Source organism: Pteronotus mesoamericanus, unplaced genomic scaffold, assembly GCF_021234165.1.
Source record: "Pteronotus mesoamericanus isolate MK-2021 breed Mesoamerican mustached bat unplaced genomic scaffold, CSHL_Meso_final contig_2, whole genome shotgun sequence".
In the NCBI taxonomy this organism is placed as follows: domain Eukaryota; kingdom Metazoa; phylum Chordata; class Mammalia; order Chiroptera; family Mormoopidae; genus Pteronotus; species Pteronotus mesoamericanus.
Genome location: NW_026555084.1, coordinates 32726471 through 32745509, shown reverse-complemented (window position 1 = coordinate 32745509; position 19039 = coordinate 32726471). Strand labels below are relative to the sequence as shown.

The following is a 19039-nucleotide window of genomic DNA, read 5'->3' as shown; positions in this document are numbered from 1 at the left end:
TGGGATGGCCCGTCAGCACCACTGTGTGGACGAGGCAGCCAAGGCGCTGAGGAAGCAGGGCCGCTGGCTGCTGCTTCCCCTTGCTCGGCCCTCTCCCCCTCTCCTGGAGCAGCCGGCAGAGCCCCGGGCTGGGGAGGGAGGTGCTGCATCAGGCCCGGCCTGTGCCTCGATGATGGCCGTGGCAGCAACAGCCAACAGGCAGCACCCCAGCCCGGCCGGGTCGGCTGCTCCCACTTTCCTTCTGCTCGTTCCACGTCCCCGTGGCAGGTACAGAGGTCTCGTCATGCACCAGAGGAGCACAGAGCTGGGGGCTTTGGGGCCACATCCATTCCCGCCAACTCCAAGAGGCTGGAGTTTTGCCTCCCCATAAGGTAAGTCCACAATGGTGCAGCCAGGGCTGTCTGGAGACTGGCACACAGAGTGTGCGCCCCACTCCCCTGTCCTGGGCCCCAGGGTGAGAAAGCCACACCCTCGCATGTAGTAGTCACGGCTTGTTTGCCCCTCACTGTGGTGAGTGAAGCTGAACCACTGGCTAAGACCAACTTAGGGTCATGTGGACCCTGTCACACATCTGAATCTGTGGAGTCTGACCCTTCACTCTTCTCTTAAATCTCTTGGCTTATGCTTAGGTTGTGCAGTGCGCACCCTCACAACCGCACAAAGCAGTGGAGAATGTCCTTGGGGAGGGGTCTGGAGCAGGGCTAGTGACTCACCCTCCTGAACTAGCTCTAGGGCCTCCTGCCTTCCTCCAGCTCGGCAGGTGTCCCATTCATTGTCAGCGCAGTCTGGGCGGTCCAAGTCTCCTCCGACTTCTGCCCCAAATCTCTGGCAGTCAAATGTCTTAAATAAGTGGTTTGCTTTGCAGGGCCCCTCCCTCACTCGCCCCAGGCCTCCCTCCAGGATCACTCCTGGGCTCCTCAGCTCCTGGGCACCCCTCCATCTCTGCGGTGGCCTCAGGCGATGGAGGCGAATCTCCCCTGTGCTGTGGGAGCACCCCAGGGATCCTCCTCCTCCTCCCGCGACAGAAACGCGGTCCTCGCCCCCTCAAGCCACAGCTGAGTCATTGCCAGCGCGTCTTCCTGCCCCGAGTGGAGTCCTGTGGGCCTGCTCCTGGCGGGACAAAACCCCTCCCAGAGTCAGAGCCCAACGAGGGCCAGACCGCCACCAGCCACCACCCGAGGGCAGCAAAGGCTGGAGCGCTGTGGGAGGGGGCAGGGGCCCTGTGCCTTCGGCTCCTCTCCCGCCTGAGCTTCCCCTGGCCTTCCCCTAACCCCGGCTCCTTGTCATCTGATAACTAGGTGAGGTGCCAGCTTTGGTCCCATTCCCTTCCCCTCTGCCACAGGTGACAAACTGGTGGCCGACAAAGTGTTTTGTTTGGATTGCCATACTTTTTGAGTTTTAATTAGCTGCTATTATTTAATAATTAACTGATTTCACTTAAGAATCCAGAATTCTAGTTTCTCTTGAAAAATCAGAAGATCCAGCAATGCCAGGCCCACATTCCCATGTGTGACACCAGCTAGAGTGGCTCTCGGTGTCCCTTTCTGTGGGGCCTGTACTCTCTTGTCTGCACTTTAACCCTCCCAATGGCCCTGGCCACGTGTTTGGCGGCCTTGCCTCTACACCTCACCTCTGTACGAGGTGGTGCTGAGTGGGGAACCAAGGCCCACAGATCCAGGTGCGCGAAGGCAGACAGAGCAGGGCAGGCAGAGGTGGGGCGCAGGGGGCGGCCGGGCGCCGCAGCGGCCCCCCGCATCAGCTTACTGCGAGCAGCGTCCCCGGCGGCCTGTGTGTCCTGCCCTGGCTGCAGACACGTGGCTTGCTGTCCGCTGCTTCAGGCCACTCCACGTCCTATCAGACTGGGCCCGGGAACTGAGGCTTTGTCCAGGGCCTGAGTAGCAGTGTGGCCTATAGGTACTGGCCTTCTTACTGTCCAGCCAACTCAGCCAAATGTGCACCAGGGGGTAGCAGCCTTGTCACAGTCCAACAGGATGTTGAGAACGGTGCACGGGGCCCCGCCCACAGACAGGGCTGTGCGGGCCTCCACGCGGTACTTCACAGTGCTCAGGCCTCCCTCCCGGTCCACCTTGAACTGCTCCTGGGGAGGAGAGGGGAGAGTGCGTGGCCTCAGGGCTTTGTGACTACCGCTGTCTACTGCGGCCCCGGGACCTTGCCTTCAGAGGCCCCGTGAGCCCCTGCAGAGGGGAGTGATGCCCACGGCCGCGGGGGCCCTGGCCCACAACTGTGCGCCCCCATGGGCAGGAGGGCGGGGGTTTGGGGCTAACACGCTCCTAGGGAAGAGGCTGTTGGAAGGGCGGGACTGCAGGGCAGCCTGGAAGTTCAGCACCTGCAGCTGAGTCCCCCCCGCCAGCCTGCATTGGGGTCAGCTGACCAGTGCCCAGGGGTCCATGGTAGCCACCAAGCAGGGCAGGCTGCCTGGACAATATGCCATTAACTGAGCTGGGCCAAACGGGCGGACAGGACCATTGGGACCCAAGGAGAACTTGGCGAAACGCTTGGGCCCGTTGGTTCCCATGTCGCCACCCATCCATCCCCAATCAGGAGGCCGGGCAGCACCTGTTTTTGAGCAGCAATGCGCTTCTGGTCCCTCTTCCGCCAGGCTGGGTCATGCAGGTGGCGAAATGTCTTGTATCCAGTTGTGATTCCTGAAGGGCGGAATAGCTAAGGAGGCCAAAGGAAGCTGGGTCAGGCCGCCCCTCCGGGCGCCCTGGCCCTCCCTACCAGTCCTCTGGGGCCCCACGGCCGGCCACAGGCCCCAGGCCCTGTGCTCCCACTGCGCAGGAGGCGTGCTGGCTGGGGGCAGGGCTGGGATCAGCCCCAGGGATGCCATCTCCAAGCCCCAGGGACTTAGCTGAGGGCAGAGAAGGGAGCCTCAGGCATCTATGATGGGGGGAGGGGGAGCGGGCCTTGGGGGTGTTACCTGGAGCCCAGCTCCTTGGATGCGCCGGTAGAACTCGTCATCCTCACGGCCCCAGCCCCAGAAGCGGTTGGACATCCCGTTGCACTGACACAGAGACAGGCGGCATCACTGCCCCGTCTGCCCCGGGGGCTCTCTGGTCTCTTCCCACTCCAGTTCAGACACTAGATGCTCACAGTCCCCACAACCTCTGCGGCATCGGGGGTGGGGACAGTCAGCCCATCCCAGGCCCTTTGCCCACTCTAATGGGGCCTTGAACTTGTGGGAGTTGATTTGTTTCCCCAAAACGTTTGGCTGGCAGGAGGGGACCTCTCTGGGTAGCTGGTGATGGGCAGAGTGCCGATTCCCACTTCTCCCGGGGTGGCTCTGCCCTGGTCTCTTCCTCTGTGTGGGAGAGGAACAGCTGGGCTCCATGGCAGACACTGGTTTTTGCCACCAGACTTGGGGCTTCATTTACCTAAAGCTGGCATTAGCCTTGTGTCAGGGCCGGAGACCCGGGTCCAAGCTCCTCAGATCTTCCCACCCGCCCCCGGCCACAGCGATGGAGGCAGGGACGGCCAGACCCACGTCAGGCGGACCAGAGCCGGTGCGGTACAGCCCAGGGACTCCGGTCTGGCTGTCGGGGAAGGCCTTGAGCCTAGACAGACACAGGCTACAACTACAATCACCGCCCTTCACCCTGGGAGTCTGGAAAGAAACCTGGCCTAGCCCTGGCTGGTGTGGCTCAGTGAACTGAGTGCCCGCCTGCAAACCAAAGTGTCACCAGTTCGCTTCCCAGTCAGGGCACACGCCTGGGTTGCAGGCCAGGTCCCCGGTGGGGGGCACGTGAGAGACAACCACACACTGATGTTTCTCTCCCTCACTTTCTCCCTCCCTCCTCCTCTCTCTAAAAATTAAATAAATAAAATCTTTAAAAAAAAATCCAGCCTGAAAAAGGTAGAAACGAGAGAGAGGAAGAGAAGTGGCGCCCTGGCGACAGGTCTAAGAGGCTGGGCGAGCCGCGCAGGAAGCCACACCCTCCTCTCAGCCCCACCCAGACTCTTCCAGGCTGAGCCCCAATGCGCCCGGCTCTTCTGAAGTCAGTTTTCACTGGCGTTCTGTCGCTGCGGCGGAACCCTCCCCAACCGACCTGCTTGTTCCCGCTCCTCTAGCCTGTCCCTGGCTGCTCCTGGGTTCCCTGCTCAACCCCAAAACTGCTGCTCCTCTGGCCAGCGCCCCCCACCCCTGCAGGCGGGCGCTCCCTGGCTCAGCAGGGCAGGCTGGCTGGGCCTCACCAGCCGGTAGTGCTGCTTGGAGAGCAGCAGGATGCCGCCGACATAGGTCTTGTAGTGGTAGAGCGGGTGGAGCTCTGGGGAGGCCACGTGGAAGGGCCCTGCCTCCGGGAAGCCATAGTCCAGCTCCTCGTTGAGAGGGAGCAGGTCCACGTCGTGCATGGCGATGTAGTCCGTGCTGTTGCCGCTCTCCAGGAAGCCCACGTTGATGAGTGCCGCCCGGTTGAACCTGTGCAGGGCAGCCGAGGCTGGGCAGGGTGCAGGCGACGAGCTGGCTCCCCGGACTCTGCAGGAGAGCCTGCCCTCTACTGCACCCGCCCGGGGCCACGTGGCCTCTGGGCCGGCACGGAGATCACTGCAGAGCTACCCAGCCGCCCGTCTGTCCCTCCACTCATCGCCCAAATGTTTACTGAGCACCTACTGTGTGCCAGGAACTGTTCAGTGCACAGGAGATGAAGCAGTGAGAAATCAAAGCCCTGCCCTCAAAAAGCCTGTATTCTAGCAATAGATGAAAATAAACACATAAGCAAACACTTAACAAGCCAGACGGTGGTGAGTGCTGTGGAGAAAAGGAAAGCAGAGAGTCAAAGCACGCTCGGGGCAGGCTTTGGGACGGCGGGCAGGGAGGTCAGGGTCGCGGGGTGCCTGCGGCAGGCGCCCGAGGCCTGAGGGAGTGAGCCCTGCGGGAGGCGAGGAGGGCGCTCTGAGCAGGGGAGTGCCTGCTGAGGCCGGGGCCGGGCAGGGTGCGCGGCGGGGGGCGGGGGGGGGGACCCTAGAGGGCGAGGTCGGAGGACGATGGCCCCTGCCCGGCTTGGGCTTTGGCCCTGGACCAGATGGGGAGCCACTGGAGGGCTTAGAGCAGAGACACGACGTGCTGTGACTTCGGGCGCCACGGGGTCACTCCAGGTGGGTGCTGAGGAGAGACTGCAGGGCCGAGGTGGAAGCAAGGGCATGAGCTGAGAGGCTAATGATAATGTAAGCAACAGAAGATGGTGCCTTAGCTCAGGAGGTGGCAGGGCAGACGGTGCGGAGCGGGCAGGTTCTAGATGGACTCTGCTGAGGGCCTGCGCGTCTTGTGTGAGAGGCAGAAGGGGCAGTGGACGATGGCTCCATGGCTCTTTGGCCTGGGAACTGGAGGCATGGAGTTGCCACTTCCTGGTGGGGGGGTGGGGGAGGAGCAGGTCTGGGGCTGGTGGGAAATCAGGACTCGGCTTCGATCAAGTTAAGCTCTAGGCGCCCGAGACCAGCAAATGGAGAGCTGCGCAGGTGGCCGGATGTGCAGGCCTGGAGTCCTGGGAGAGGGCCAGGCCTTGGGAGTCACAGGGCAGAGGTGGGACTTAATGCCCTGAGCCTGGATGTGCCCCCCGGAGTGACTGTACCGGCGAGGGGACTCTCAGGACCAGTGCGCCTGGGGGATCAGGGAGGTGACGGAGAACCAGTGCATGGGGGGAGGGTGGGGGGAAGACACCCGCGAGAAAGAAGGAGATGCAGCGCGTGCTGCCTGGCGCGGCACAGCGGTCAGGGAAGGAAGAAGAAACCCCCTTACAAGTGCTGCCCAGGAGACGACAGCAGAGGCCGGCGGACAAGGGCCACTGGGGACGGCAGGGAGAGCTGCTGTGATGTCACAATGCAGGTAAACATCTCAGCGGGGCAGGGTCAAGAGACAATGAGGGGTGAAACGGAAGTTTTGTAATAAACGGGAGCATAGAAATGAGGTAATGGCTGTGGGCAACGTGGTGTTTTATATGCCGATGCAAACGCTCCGGGTGGGGTGAAAAACTTGGTCGTGCAGGGGAGGGAAGGGCCCACAGCTGCGGTGATGTTCTGGGACGGCGGGGGAGGGGGGGCAGGAAAGGGGGCCGGTGCCGCGGGAGGGCAGGGACAGGAGCCCACAGTGAAGCACAGACGCCGGCAATGCATGGCCAGGGGTAGGGACTCAGGCAAGTTCTCTTCCAATTGGTTCTGTTTCCTCAAATAGGAAGAAAGCCGCAGGGAGGATGGGCGAGGAGAGGGGCAAGGCACAGGCGAGAGGAATTCGAGGCTTTCGGGCAGGGCTGGGGAGCTTCCTGGGCTGGGATCACGGTCCCAGCCACACCCAGCCTCCCAGGGCAGCTGGGAGTAAGCTGTCAGGCTTCCTCAGGCAGAGGCTGCGCCAGGCAGAAAGGGGCCAGGGGGCTGAGTGTAGCCAGGGGAGTGATTTTAACAAAGGACCAGGGGCACCAAGTGACAGGAAAAAGCAAGGAAAAGGAGGGTGGGCGGTGACATTTGGGAGCATCTTGGACTAAAGGCCCTGATGGGACCTAAGGACTGTTGGCGTCTCCAGAGGGAGCGGGCTAGAGGGAAAGGTGGGGATGGGGAGTGAGCAGCTCCGCCTGACCATGCAGGGGAGCAGGTTTGGTGAGGGCAAGGATTTCAGGCGGAATCCACGCCAGCCTGTGAACAACTTTCACGCCACAGCCGCGACAGCTCCCCCCGCCCCCCCCCCCGCCATCCCCGTCCTCACAACCAACTCACTGGCGGGCCCTGTCTGTGCTTCCCCCACCCTTCCACCAGGCCGGCCGAGGCCCCACCGCCCCAGACACCAGGGACACCCACAGCGCTCCCTCCTCCTCCTCCTCTAGTTTTCCTGTGATCTATTCCACACGCAGCGCCTACATTTTAAAATGGAAATCAGACCCAGGCCGTCCCCAGCCCCACATTCTCCCCAAGGATTTCCATTAGCCCCAGTGAGAGGGGTCCCGCCTCCCACTCTCCTGCCACGGACCCAGGCGGCCTTTCACAGGCCTGCAGCCCACCAGCAGGGGCTGCCACCAGAAAAGGGGACAGGCCCCGAAAGGCCTGGGGAAGGTGAGGCCTCTGGAGAGGGGGCGCTGGGTCAGGTGGTTCCCTACCTGAAATGATCCACCTGGTTGAGCACGTAGATGTGGTGTGGGATCTTCTTCCTGCTCAGGAAGCGATGCATGTGGGGCACGAAGACCAGAAGCTCCTCGAAGCGCTCACGGAAGGGCACCAGCACTGCCAGGCGGTGGGGCCCCCACGACGGGTCTTCTTCCCAGTGCTCAGGTGGGGGCTCTGGGGGGCAGGCCCGGGGAGGGCCCGAGGTCTCCTGCCCTTGTGCCCTGGCTGCCCAGGCCATGTCACCAGAGCAGCTGAGCTGCAGCCAGAGCAGGGAGAGGAAGCCCAGCAAGAGACAGGCGACGAAGAGGTGGAAGATGGAGCATTTCCGGTGGAGGCTGCTGGGGAGCAGCCTGGACCTGCGACAAGAGCAGGGAGGGTCAGAAGGGCAGGGTTGGGCCTGGGCCCTGCGAAAAACCCCTCCTCTGGCTCCCCGAAAAGTGGGGCACACATGGCTGGTCTGCCCCAAGCACCTGGGAATTAGTGCAGAAGCAACGTCAATGTTTTTGCTCATGCTGCCACTGTGCGTCCGGTTCCTGCTGGCTGGTCTGGGCCAGCCCCTGTCCGTCCGTGCCACCTCCCCCGGCCCCTGCCCACCCCGGAAGCCCACCAACCACTCCTGGGCCGCAGAGCTGCCCCGTTCCGATGTTTTCTTAGTTTCTGTGAGTCCTGGTCAGACCATGAGGACAGGGATGAGGCCCGTTGTCTCCTGCACGTGCCCCTCCCCTGGACAGTGGCTCCTGTCCTGAGCTGATGGCAAGAGCCCCAGCTAAGAGATCTCACTCACTGCCTTCCACACCCTGCAGGTTCACCGCCCGCTGAAACGCTGGCTTCATCCTGCTTCTCACACCAGAAAGCTCCCCAAGACCTGGGCCTGGGGTGGCCCAGCCCCCAGTGAAAAACCCCACTGTTTACTCTGGGAAGACCGGGTGTGCCCCCAACCAATGCAAGGCCCAAACTGCCAGGGGTAAGTCACTGAATGTGTCTCGAAGCTTCAGTCCAACAGGCCACCCATGTGGCAAGAGACCGGAGATGGACGAGGGAAGACACGGGGGTAGCGCCCAGAGACTGCCCTTCGGTTGGAAGAAACAAAGAAACAAGTGGGATTCACCTGATTCTCCCGCCCCCCCCCCCCCCGGAAGTTCCTGAGGACAGTGGAGGAGGAGCCGAGGGGTCTAAGAAAAAGGAGGCTTCCTCTGCTCCACTCCCCACGAAATAATCAGCAAAGCAACCCGCTGTATGACCTCTGGGGCCACCACACAGCTGCCAGGCTTAGAGGTTCTGCCTCCTAGAGCCCTGGCCCCACCTCACCCACTGCCTCTCTGTAGCTCAGGTCTCATCAGTGCTTGCCCAGCTCAGGCCCCTTCGATCTCGGGAATGATCCTCTTCTGTCTACACGATAAAGACCAAATTCCCTGGTCCGACCATCAAAGCCCTCTGTGACCTGGCCCCCTTGCCAGCTGCCTCCTACCACCACCCAGCGCCACAGTGCGGGCCCCTCGGAGCCGCCCCGCTTCCTGCCTGCCTCCCTGCTCCAGCCCTCGCACGGCCTGCTGCTTCCGCAGGAAATGCTCTCCCTGTTTCATCTGCCTGAAAGCCCCTCACTGATCCGCCAGGGCCAAACTCCAGCGTCACGGCCCGCGTTGCCCACCTCCCCATGTGCACAAATGAGACACGTGCACCTTTCTCTGGGTCCCCGTGGCATCTGGCACATCACTCTTTGGAGCGCTTAGAGTTTTGTGATCACCTGAGTCCCTGCTTGTCTCTGCCTCAGGTAAATCAGACTGTGGTAACCTGTCTGTGGCCCCGGCACAAGTCACACAGCAGAGGACATGCCACAGGAGTCACAGGAAGGGCTCAAGCAGTCAGGGCATGCTTTAAGGTACATGCTGGAGCCACACCAACACCGGCCCCTCCCCAGCAGCACAACTGCCAGCCTGGGAGCCAGCAGCCCTGAAGCCAGGTTCGGGTGCCACACACAGCAGCGAGGGCTGGATAGGACACCTTCACAGGGTGCTTCCGACTTACCCCCCATTGTCCTGTGGTGGGGGTTTCCGCTGGGGAGGAGCAGAAGCCAATCCTGCCACTGGCCTGGGAAGGCTGGAGCCTCTACAAATTCTCCCTCTGAGCTCTTTTTGGGGGTGGGGTGGAGACCGGGGAGATGAGCATGGGGAACTATCCCACCTTCAGGGGAAGAAGCAGGGACCGTTACCCAGGGGTCTGGTACCAATTGAGTGTTCCACGCACTTTCACATGCTGTTCCCTGGGTCGAGCTCTCCCCTCCTACCGGGGCCGCATCCCCACGGGCTCTCTCATCCTGCACGGCCCCAGACCCAAACTGCTGAACAACTTGACTCAGAGAGGAATCCCCATTTCCTCAGGAATGGGGACAACACTGAGGACAGTTGCTCCTGATGCCACCTGGTGGCAAACTCCAGGTCTGCAGCCCAGCTGCACCCAGGCCCAGGCCACCTGCTGTGAGGGGCGGACCAGCTGAGATTTTGTCACCTTCCTCCACCTGGGCCGAGGCTAGAGCAGGGAGGGCTCAGGCCCCGGCTGCCTGGCTCCAGGGCCAGCACTTTAGTGGCTACACTGGCCTGCATCTGTTGCGTGGATCTTCATACCCCAGGGTCAAAAGCAAGAGTAGGTAACAGTAACTTTTTCTGGGAACACAGTTACGGTCCAAAGGTTCATGGAACAGGATCAGGGACGGAAGTTGTCCTCCATTACCTTTCCTTGCTTCTCTCACACAAATCCTAGTGACACAAGGTTTGAGTACTCAGTTGCTTTGCTTGTAGCAGCTGCAAATGAGAAAGGTAACCAGAGGACACCCCCCCTGTGCCAGGCTCAGTGGCAGCGATTGTACAGCCTCCTTTAACCCTCATACAGCCCTGCACAGTGCTTCTTATGCGGTGGGAAACTGAGGTCAGAATGATTAAGTGGTCTGTTTCTGGTCACATGGCTGTTAAGGAGGCTTCCCTCCCACGGCTGACTCCACAGTTGGGGACTTCTCTCTGTTGCATTCCTCTCTTCTTACTTCAACACCACGTCTGAAAAACCCCCAAAGGTAAAGAGTTGTGCCCACTACATTCCAGAATCTTTTGGCACATGGCAAACTCAGAGACCTAAAGAGAATGAGGTGTCACTCACTGGGCAGAGACCCACTATGTGTTCTAGGTGAGAAGAGCTTTTGGGACGCAGCTCAAAGCTGAAGTGTCCTCCCAAATGCAGACAACCAACAAGCTCCCTCTCCCCAATTCTTCTTGAGTGGGAAACATCATCAGCTAAGATCTGGGCCAAGCCCACGCCTAACACATGGAACAGGCCCCATTCAAGTCCCGCTGCGCAGGGAATGAACTAGTGTTGTGCGGCCAGTGCCTACCACGTGCCAGGCGTGGCCCGCCAGGAGAGCAGACAGAGCTGCTGTCTGGTGTGTTCCTCTGGGCAGCCAGCGAAGGCAGGGGTAGCGGGAGGGAGGCGGTGCGCGAGGGCCTGAGGCTACGTGGATGTGACGGGGGCAGAGACCAGAGAAACGGAATACAGAAGCTCAGACCAGGGACAGACGGAAACACAGAGATCCACCGAGAGGTCAAGCGGAGTCAGAGACCAGTAGGATAGAGTGGGGCCAGGGGAGAAACCCAGAGAAACCCACAGTGAGAGAAAGTGACTTGCAAAGAGAGACAGAAACTCAAAAAAGGAAGTCAACGCAGAAATACAGACCCGCGGGTGACGGAGATCCGCAGAGGGATGTAGACTGGCAGACAAAGACACCCTCACAGAGACAGACACCCAAATACAGAGAGCCAGTGACCCGCAGGGAAAACCACAGACCCCAGAGCGCCACGCAGAGACGAGACACGACGGCCTCGTCCTCTCAGATTCCGCCTCGCGGCCCGGAAAAGGTCGGTACCCGGGGAGATGGGGCCCGGGCTCGCCGCCGCCGCCGCCGCCGCTCACCTGCCGTCCTCCCAGGGTAGCTGCGCCGCTTTCCTCCGGGAGGGGAACATCGTGAGGGGAGGCGGCGGTGCATGGGGCTCGAGCTCCCAGCCGGGCGGGCCCGGCCTCGCCGGCTTACGCGGCGCCTCCACCTCCTGCCCCGCCCCTCCGCGTCCGCCCCGCCCCTCGGTCCGGCGGGTCCTACGTACCGGCTGCGCCGCCAGTTACTCCGAGCAGCCTCGTCAAAGGTTCCGCGTGCCGAGGAACACGTGAGTATTCCGACTACCTGTTAACTGTCCTCCCCTCTTAACGTCCGGAGAAACTATATCCCCGAGGGGGCTTAAGTCACTGGGCTGGGAGCTGGACTTAGACTTCCAAACGAGCGCCCTGGGATAATTTGCATCTTCTTCCTCTTCCCGAGGGACGGCGGGGAGCATCTGGGCATCCCTGCTCTCAACCCAGGTGCATTCTTCCTCTGCAACGAGCTCGGAGGAGACAAAGCCAAGCTCAGGGCTTGGGCTTGGGTTCAATTGATACCCTATGGAGTTAGGAAACAGGCACTAAAGACAGATTGACTGGATTCGAAACCTGCCAATTCAGTTGTGTTTTGGGGCAAGACGTTATGCTTTGCATCTGTTTCCTCACCTGAGTATATACTCGGTTGTTCCTAATCTGCATGGTTGCTGTGAGGATTAAAGGAAAAAGTGCCCTACCTGGCACAGCGATGGGCATAATAGTCAACGCTGTATAAATGGCAGCTATCATTCAGGAAAGGGGGGTACTTTGGCGGAGATTAGGTGAGAACTGAGGAAGGGAATCCTGTAAGGAGACTGAGTTCCCTCATCTGCTCTGTCATGGGAACTGAGCTGCTGGGCCAGCTTCCCACCTAGCAAGAGAGAGTAGCGCTTATTAGACTTGATCTGTGCTCTGCGAGGCAAATTGTCAGTTTCCCAATGAAGAGCTAACGTCCAATGAGTTCTTACTACGTGCAGTCCTTGTTTGTTCTAAGTTCTTTCCTGATGTTACCTCCTTCAGTCCTTGAATGTTGTGATTATGCCAACTTTTTTAAAATTTTGTTTCCTTTTTACTGAATATATTGCGGTGACACTGGTTAACAAAAGTATACAGGTTTCAGGTGCACAATGCCACATCTGTACTCTGTATTGTGTTCATCACCCCAAACTTTAAAGATGGGGGAACTGAGGCACAGAGGCAATTCATCATGTAAGCCCAGGTAGTTTGGTTGCAGTCTATGGTCTCAACCACTCAGCTTCCAAGAGGACTTCACTATGGGTGGAAAATTAATCGTCCTCAGTAACCCCCCTTCTCCTTTAAGCCTGCAGCACACAACCCCACCGGTCCGCGTCCTGCTGACCCCTCCTAGGGCACTGCACCCTATGCTGGAACCTCAGCAAACCCGGCTTAAATTTGCTAATGACAGAGGTGAAGCTGACCCCCTGCAGAGACAAGTGAGGTAAGGCCAATGATGGAAGCAGAGAGGTGGGTCTGTGACCTAAAAAACAGAAGCCTTTCTAAAGGGTCTCCAGCTAATTGTGGTCACACCAAAATCCAAATTAACTAATTTTAAACTGTGACACCAGCCGTCATGTTGATTTTAAGAACCCTTGATATGACAGGATGAAAATGGTACTTTACTTCTGTGGTTTTTCTTTCAAAAACCCAGATCCCCAGTCCAATCATGAAAAAAACAGGAGACAAATCCTGACTGAGGGAAATTCTACGAAACACTCTGCCAGTACTCCTGGAAACTGTCAAGGTAATTAAAAAAGAAAAGAAAAAGGAAAGCCTGAGAAACTTACAGGCAAGAGAAGCCCAAAGAGGCAACTAAATCTAATGTATCACAGAAGGGATCCTGAAACAGAAAAAGGACATTAGGTAACAACTAATGGACTTTAGTTAAAAATAGCATAATGCTAGATTGATTAATTTCTAACAAATGTACCATACTGACACATGACATTAATAGGGGGAACTATCTTTAGACTTTCTCTTGTAATTCTAAAAAAGTTTATTCTAAATGTGGAGGTATAGGTGGTAATACAAGCTCAGATTACATCCTCCCAGATCAAATAGTCCCCCAAATTGTCTCCCTACCGTTTCTTTCTCAAACACTGCTGAGCAACCTTCCTCAAATTTATACTCCGGGAATTCTTCCACACGAAGCTTTGTTGAACATGGTTCTCTCTTACCTGGGGCTCTTCTTAAGTCTAAACCTTCCTTTCAAGGATTCTCACAACCCCTGCCCTCTGCTCCAGCTGACACAACGCCCAGCCATCTCCACACCAGCTGTTGGTCTCCGACCTCCCCAGCCACCCCTGCCTTGCCTCCTTCCATCAGAACCCTTACCCTCCTCCAAGATCCCTGCGAAAATTCCATGCTGGTTAAGCCCATCGATACTCTCATCCCTACCAGCCGGGGACTTCCGTCCTTCCCACACCTGCAGCATTCCTGTTGAAAGCACCCTCTTCTAACAAGGCACTTCTTGCAGCACTAGGACAATCCTACTCTGAGCCCAGCTACTCTGGAAAGGCAGGGAGGGCATTCATGAGGGAGCTGGCACAGAGGAAATGGCATGCATTTGAGCACCAACTCAATGTGCTTGCTGGACAGTCTTGGGCTAAGCCACCTCCCCCTGCCATGGTAAGGTATGAAGAGGATGAAGAGGGTGAAGTTCCCAGGTGAGTATCTTGGAATGTGAAGTGCTTTGCCCTTTGGAAGAACTGACATTCCTGAAGTGTTATGCCCACTGATGGTACAGTAACTTTACACTGGACAAGAAGTCAACTTTTTTTTATTGGGAAACCAATGTAACAAACCTAGGCTTATTGAAAATGAAATCAGTAACTAAGACTCTGCAGGCCCTATCCCCAGCCAGCACCAAGACCTCTGCTTGCCCTGACACCAGTTCCTCAAGCCTCAAAAAGGACAAGCAGATGGAGAACCTGGACTCAACCTCAGGACCCCCTTCCCACATTGTAACCCCCTGCATCCCACCCTCAATCGACAGCCCCCCCCCCCCGCCCCAATCAGCAGGCTGGGTTTAGGCCCAAGGAGGTTCTCAGAGTGGCAGGGAATCACAGCTATACTCCAAGCTGCTCAAAATCCCAAGTTAGCAAAGGAAGACAAAAAGAAAACTGGCTCGCCCACCCACTCCCCCTCCCCCAGCCACCCCAGACAAGGGCTTCATATCCCTGATCAGTAACAATGATTCTGAGGTGCCAGTGGGGCTCCCAGTGGCTTCAGCAGCCCCTAGGAGATTACTGCAAAAGGCCAAGAGCCCAGGGAGGGGGCAGGCATCTGCCCCACCACCTGCTCAGTATTAGCCAGCCAAGCTGCTCCCCTCAGCTTGCGCCTGGGGTGCCTGTGACCGCTCTCCTCTCCAGAACATCCATGGCTGGGAACCAGTCCTCCTGCCAGGGAGAAATCAGTTCCAGGAGGCCCCTTTTCCCCCAGCCTGGGAGGAAGGATGGCTACACCAACTTCTTGGCTTCAAAGAAGCTCTTGAGATGTCGCATCTGCCAAACACCGATGGCTACAAGGATGAGGGTCTGCAGAATGGACCACCACAGCACCCGCTGGTTGGTGCTCTCGCTGGTCTGCCGGAAGCGCTCCTCTCGCCACTGTGGGAGGGGAGAATGGAGGAAGAGCCGGAGTTGGCTGGGCCCCACTTGGGGCCATTAGAAATGCTGGGTCTCCTCCCACCGCAGAAGATGCCCCAGGGCTACCCAGTTTTGCACAGCTTCCAGTCAAGTGCCTGCAAAGAGCCACTCCACACGGGGACTGTCTTCACCCTCACTAGCCAGATGACCCCAGGCAACTGAAGTCTGCTTGTTCATCTGTCAGGTACAGCCCTCACCTGGTCCTACCCTGGTTCCTGGAAGAGAGGTAAAGTAGCTGTGGTATCATCATCAGGCAGAGCTGACCAGGAGTGGACCTGCTCTGTCTGGGCCTCCCAAACTGCTCCTTGAAGACTGTGGGCACAGGTTGCAAACTGGTCGCCCAGGGGCTGGACCTGGTCCATACATGCTGTTTGACTCACGTGGTATTTGCCAAGATTTAAAACCCAAGAAATTACCACATAAAAAACCTGGACCTCTAGCTCCTCTTAAAACCCAGGGCAGGCCCGTGTTTCTGCAGGGCTGTCCTCAGCTGATAACAGGAGCCATTCCTATTGAGGTAGGTCGCTGTCCTACCAATCCTTATGGTCATAGATCCATTCATGGAACCTGCCTGACTGCGGGACACAGGTGAGTTCGAAACCCCCAGTCCTGACAGTGCGTAGAGCCACAGAAATAGCATCCCCGGTGTTGGTATCAATTCCTGCTGTCACATTGTGCAACTGTGTGACTTAGGGCAGTAACAGCCTCTTACGAGACTGTTTCCTCAATTACAGAGTAAGTAACAGCTACCCCCCTCCTCTAGACTTGCAAAATAGCACAAAACAGGTGCATCTTTTGGGTTTCATAAGGACTCTGACATGTAACTTCTGGCGGAGCCAGTGGACAGCTCCCGAGAAGCGCGCTGATCCTGGCCTAACCACTCACCCGCTGGTAGTTCTGCTCTTTCTGGATCTGCTCCACTTGTTCCACCAGCTGTCGCACTCGTAGCTGCAACTCACTCAACTTGTCTTTGGCAGCAATTTCTGCGTAGTCGTTGGCGTGTTCACCCACCTGAATGTCCAGATGCACTCTCTGCAAACAGACAAGGAAGATAAAGACAATCGGGCAGCTCTTTCTGCCAGCACTGACAGCTGGTCCCACCTTCCTTAATTTGTTTATTTAGCCAACACTGATGAGGCCTCCTCAGTGTCCAGCTCTATGGGGCTCCAGGCACACAGGAAATAAGTCTTGGCGCCCTGACCAGTGTGGCTCAGTGGCTGGTCCTTCAAAGCAAAATACTGCCTGTTCGATTCCTGGTCAGGGAACATGCCTGGGTTGCAGGTCCTGTGCCTGGTAGGGGCGTGTACAAAAGCCAACCTATCAATGTGTCTCTCTTGCAACGATGTGTCCTAACCTGTCCCCTCTCTCTAAAATAAGTAAAATCTAAAAATAAAAAATAAAAAGGTAGCATCCTTGGCTGATGCTCTGACCAAGACATATGCAGAGAGCTCTACAACCATGCCCTGGGTGTTCACTGGAAACCCAGTCTTATTGGGAGACACAAAATCCAACATACTCATCTCGCACCCACAGTACCACCACCCCAACTGGGACCAGGAGCTAAAGGCGAAAAGCTACCAGTTCTGCATGAGTCCACTTACCAACATGCCACCAGCAAAGAGGGAGAACTTAGTGGAGTTGGAGTGAAGACAGATCTGATGCTCGCCAGGGGTGTGGGATGTGAACGTGAACCTGCCTTCAGAGCCATACTGCCGGGCCAGGATGACCTGGGGAGAAAGGGCTTCGGTGAGTGTTACTGCATGGAGCTCGACAGTGCTTAAGGCCCTAAGTGCCTCAAAAGTTGACAAATGGAGCCCTAGGTGTCCCATAACGCTGAAAGGTCCAAAGCTGCACAGCCAGCAGTTGCAGTGCTTGTCTGAGAACTATTTGGAACAGGGGTGAAGAATCAGACATTAGGTTAGCACGTGACTTCTCTTGGGAAGGGTTTTCCTTTCTTCATAGTTCATGCCCTTTCAATTATTTTAGTGTAATTCTTCTTTTAAGTGAAAGGTGACAGCTAAAGGGTTTTGGGTTTTTTGGTTTTAATCTGTCAAAATTTAAAGCGGCTTCCCTGGCCAAGGGCATGGCCCAGCTGGTTGGAGCATCTTCCTGTAATTGTGGGTTTGATTCCCCGGCACATGGGTTGCGGGCTCCATCCTAGTTGGGGTGTATGGGAGGGAACCGATTGATATTCTTTCTCACACCAACGTCTCTCTCTCCCTTCAATGGAAACATGTCCTCCAGTGAGAATTAAAAAAAAAAAAAAATATTTAAAGCTGCTCAATTCTTTTTAGAAAGTACACTGTTCCATGAAATCCTAAAATGTAGATGCCACAGCTTTTGAGTTGGCAAAATTCTGTTTTCCAGCGCCGCAGTTAATCCTCCCGTCCCACCTATAAGATAGATGAATTTCTATTACACAGACCAGGAACCGGCTCAGGGAGGTAACTGGCTCGGCGGAGTCACGCAGCAGTCAGTAGGAAGTGGAGAGGAGGGGACAGCCAGCACACAGCAGTCTAAATTAGGCCTGGAGTGAATATCCGGGATCTTCCCACACCACCAACTGCTTTTTACCAATTTAGCTGCTGTGGAAACTAGGAAGGGAAGTACCAGCGCCGGCTTGGTCTGGCGCTGAAGTGCAGAGCGGAGGGCTCAGCGGGGCGAAGGGGCCGGCTAACCTTGTCTTCTGGGTCCTTCACCTCCACGAACATGCCCAGCCCGGGGGTGGCCGGCTGGTATTCCTCCCGCTGCTTGTCGTACAGCTGCGTCCGGTAGTTTCCTGGAGGGAAGTCGGGCGAGGCCAGGTCAGAAGAGCTCGAGGTGGCCCCGGGTCCACTGCAGCCAGAGCACGGCGAGGCCAGCTGCTCCCGGCTGCGGAGCGCCGCTGGCTCTCCGCGACCCCGCGCACCGAGACCACGCTCTGGACCCCAACTCTCCCCCGGCCCTCGCACCTATAACCATGGTCTCGTCCGGAATCTCCTCAATAAAGCACTTCTTCTCCGTCTCCCCGATGTGGAAGTAGAGTGCGCCGCCCCGGGCCGCAAACCACAGCAGCAGCAGGACGGCCCGAACCACCTGACCGAGCCCCGCTCCGGGCCAGAGCCCGGAGACCCGCACGCCCCGCTCCGCAGCCATCTTGCCCCACCTTCCCGCGCAGCCGCAGCCGGTCGCGCCACGTAGCCCTGCCGCCGCCGCCGCCGCCCCGGAGCCTATCGGGACAGCGAGTTCTGCCGGTGGGACTGTAAGTACCGAGATGCCTCGCGGCGGTGGCGCGGCAGAGCCTGATTGGGGCGCGGCTTCAACCGGGAACCGAATTGGGGCCTCAAAAAGGAAAACCTTGATCCGTTGACTCTCGTCAGGACCCGGCACTGGTGATTATCAACTTTTTACGGATGGTGAAACTAACGCAGTTTGTTTGAAGTTGCGGAGCAGACACAGGATTCGAACCTAGGATCCCAGATTTTCCTGGCATAGGTAGAATCTGTCTTCGTTCCTGGTTCGCTTCTGGTTTTGAAAATTAGACTTTGAAAAACATGACACAAGCAATGCTCAGATACAGCTTCAGAATTTTTTCAAAATAGAAAAGAAAAATCGTGCTCTCCCTTTACCACTTCTTTGCTCCCGCCAACCCCTGTCAGTCTTAAATCCGGGGTCCCAGGCATCCCGTCGTCATCGCCACTGCATACTCCTCCACGCGGGCTTTGCTGCCGGATCCTGGCCGCGAAGGCTCGTCGCCCGACCGAGCTCGGCGCCCCAGTGGCTGGCAGGTTAAGGGCTATTTGTTGGGGTTCTTGGGACGGAGCCGCCCGGTGTTGGAGGGCTCTGCAGTAAGTGTGAGATCAGCAGAGGTCCGAGTCTTGCCCTTCTTGTCCTTTCTGAATTTCACCCAAATTTCAGTGTATTTTGGAAGGTCTTGGAGTTAGCCACTTATTGCTGTGCTCCTTCAAAGTTTTATAGAAGTTGGAGATTTTGCCCTCTATTTGAAGTTGTTCGTGTTGTTTCATTTCATCCTAGGGAGGGAGCTTTAGTGGGAAGGTGTTCACACTTCCGCAACATTGCAAAGTCTTTATCTCATTTTTCTTAAAAATAGTATTTCATAAAATGACTGTACCTTATTTTTTACGCATTCCTGTGATGAAAGTGGTTAAGATGTTTTTACCCTAATTATTTGATCTTACAAATAATGCTACAATAAAAACTGTTGCTCATTTATTGCCCTGGCCTGGTAGCTCAGTTGGTTACAGCGTCGTCCTGATAGCCAAGGTTGCAGGTTCAATTCCTGGTCAGAGCACACAGAAGACTCAACTAATGAATGCATA

At 57.1% G+C, this 19039-nt stretch overlaps 2 protein-coding genes across 4 annotated transcripts; both read right to left on the bottom strand.

The window, feature by feature from the left end:
• Positions 1-1368: 1368 nt before the first annotated feature.
• B4GALT7 (beta-1,4-galactosyltransferase 7) lies at positions 1369-11210 on the bottom strand. Of its 3 annotated transcripts, none has more exons than XM_054568553.1 (7): positions 11062-11210; positions 9133-9288; positions 7101-7463; positions 4213-4438; positions 2942-3025; positions 2578-2682; positions 1369-2098 (listed from the first exon to the last, which is right to left on the bottom strand). In XM_054568553.1, the coding sequence occupies exons 1-7, from the start codon at positions 11109-11111 to the stop codon at positions 1943-1945; spliced, it is 1140 nt and encodes a 379-aa protein (XP_054424528.1). In that variant the 5' UTR covers positions 11112-11210; the 3' UTR covers positions 1369-1942. The 3 variants fall into 3 exon arrangements, with proteins under 3 accessions (XP_054424528.1, XP_054424530.1, XP_054424529.1); XM_054568555.1 differs by lacking the exon at positions 9133-9288 and adding an exon at positions 8416-8496; XM_054568554.1 differs by lacking the exon at positions 9133-9288.
• Positions 11211-13843: 2633 nt separating this feature from the next.
• On the bottom strand, positions 13844-17873 carry TMED9 (transmembrane p24 trafficking protein 9). The gene is made up of 5 exons (XM_054568556.1): positions 17672-17873; positions 17399-17499; positions 16322-16447; positions 15606-15752; positions 13844-14681 (listed from the first exon to the last, which is right to left on the bottom strand). The coding sequence occupies exons 1-5, from the start codon at positions 17853-17855 to the stop codon at positions 14532-14534; spliced, it is 708 nt and encodes a 235-aa protein (XP_054424531.1). The 5' UTR covers positions 17856-17873; the 3' UTR covers positions 13844-14531.
• Between the last annotated feature and the right edge of the window lie 1166 nt (positions 17874-19039).

What these genes read in the sequence shown, in the direction of transcription:
- TMED9 (XM_054568556.1), bottom strand. Translation starts at nt 17,855, where the DNA reads ATGGCTGCGGAGCGGGGCGTGCGGGTCTCCGGGCTCTGGCCCGGAGCG. An exon ending in TGAAGGACCCAGAAGACAAG is followed by an intron (nt 16,448 to 17,398) that starts GTTAGCCGGCCC and finishes CTTTCTCCCCAG; the next exon opens with GTCATCCTGGCCCGGCAGTA. An exon ending in TCTTTGCTGGTGGCATGTTG is followed by an intron (nt 15,753 to 16,321) that starts GTAAGTGGACTC and finishes GTCTGTTTGCAG; the next exon opens with AGAGTGCATCTGGACATTCA.
- B4GALT7 (XM_054568553.1), bottom strand. Translation starts at nt 11,111, where the DNA reads ATGTTCCCCTCCCGGAGGAAAGCGGCGCAGCTACCCTGGGAGGACGGC. An exon ending in CCACCACAGGACAATGGGGG is followed by an intron (nt 7,464 to 9,132) that starts GTAAGTCGGAAG and finishes CTCTTGTCGCAG; the next exon opens with GTCCAGGCTGCTCCCCAGCA. An exon ending in CCAAGCAGCACTACCGGCTG is followed by an intron (nt 3,026 to 4,212) that starts GTGAGGCCCAGC and finishes TCTCTGTGTCAG; the next exon opens with TGCAACGGGATGTCCAACCG.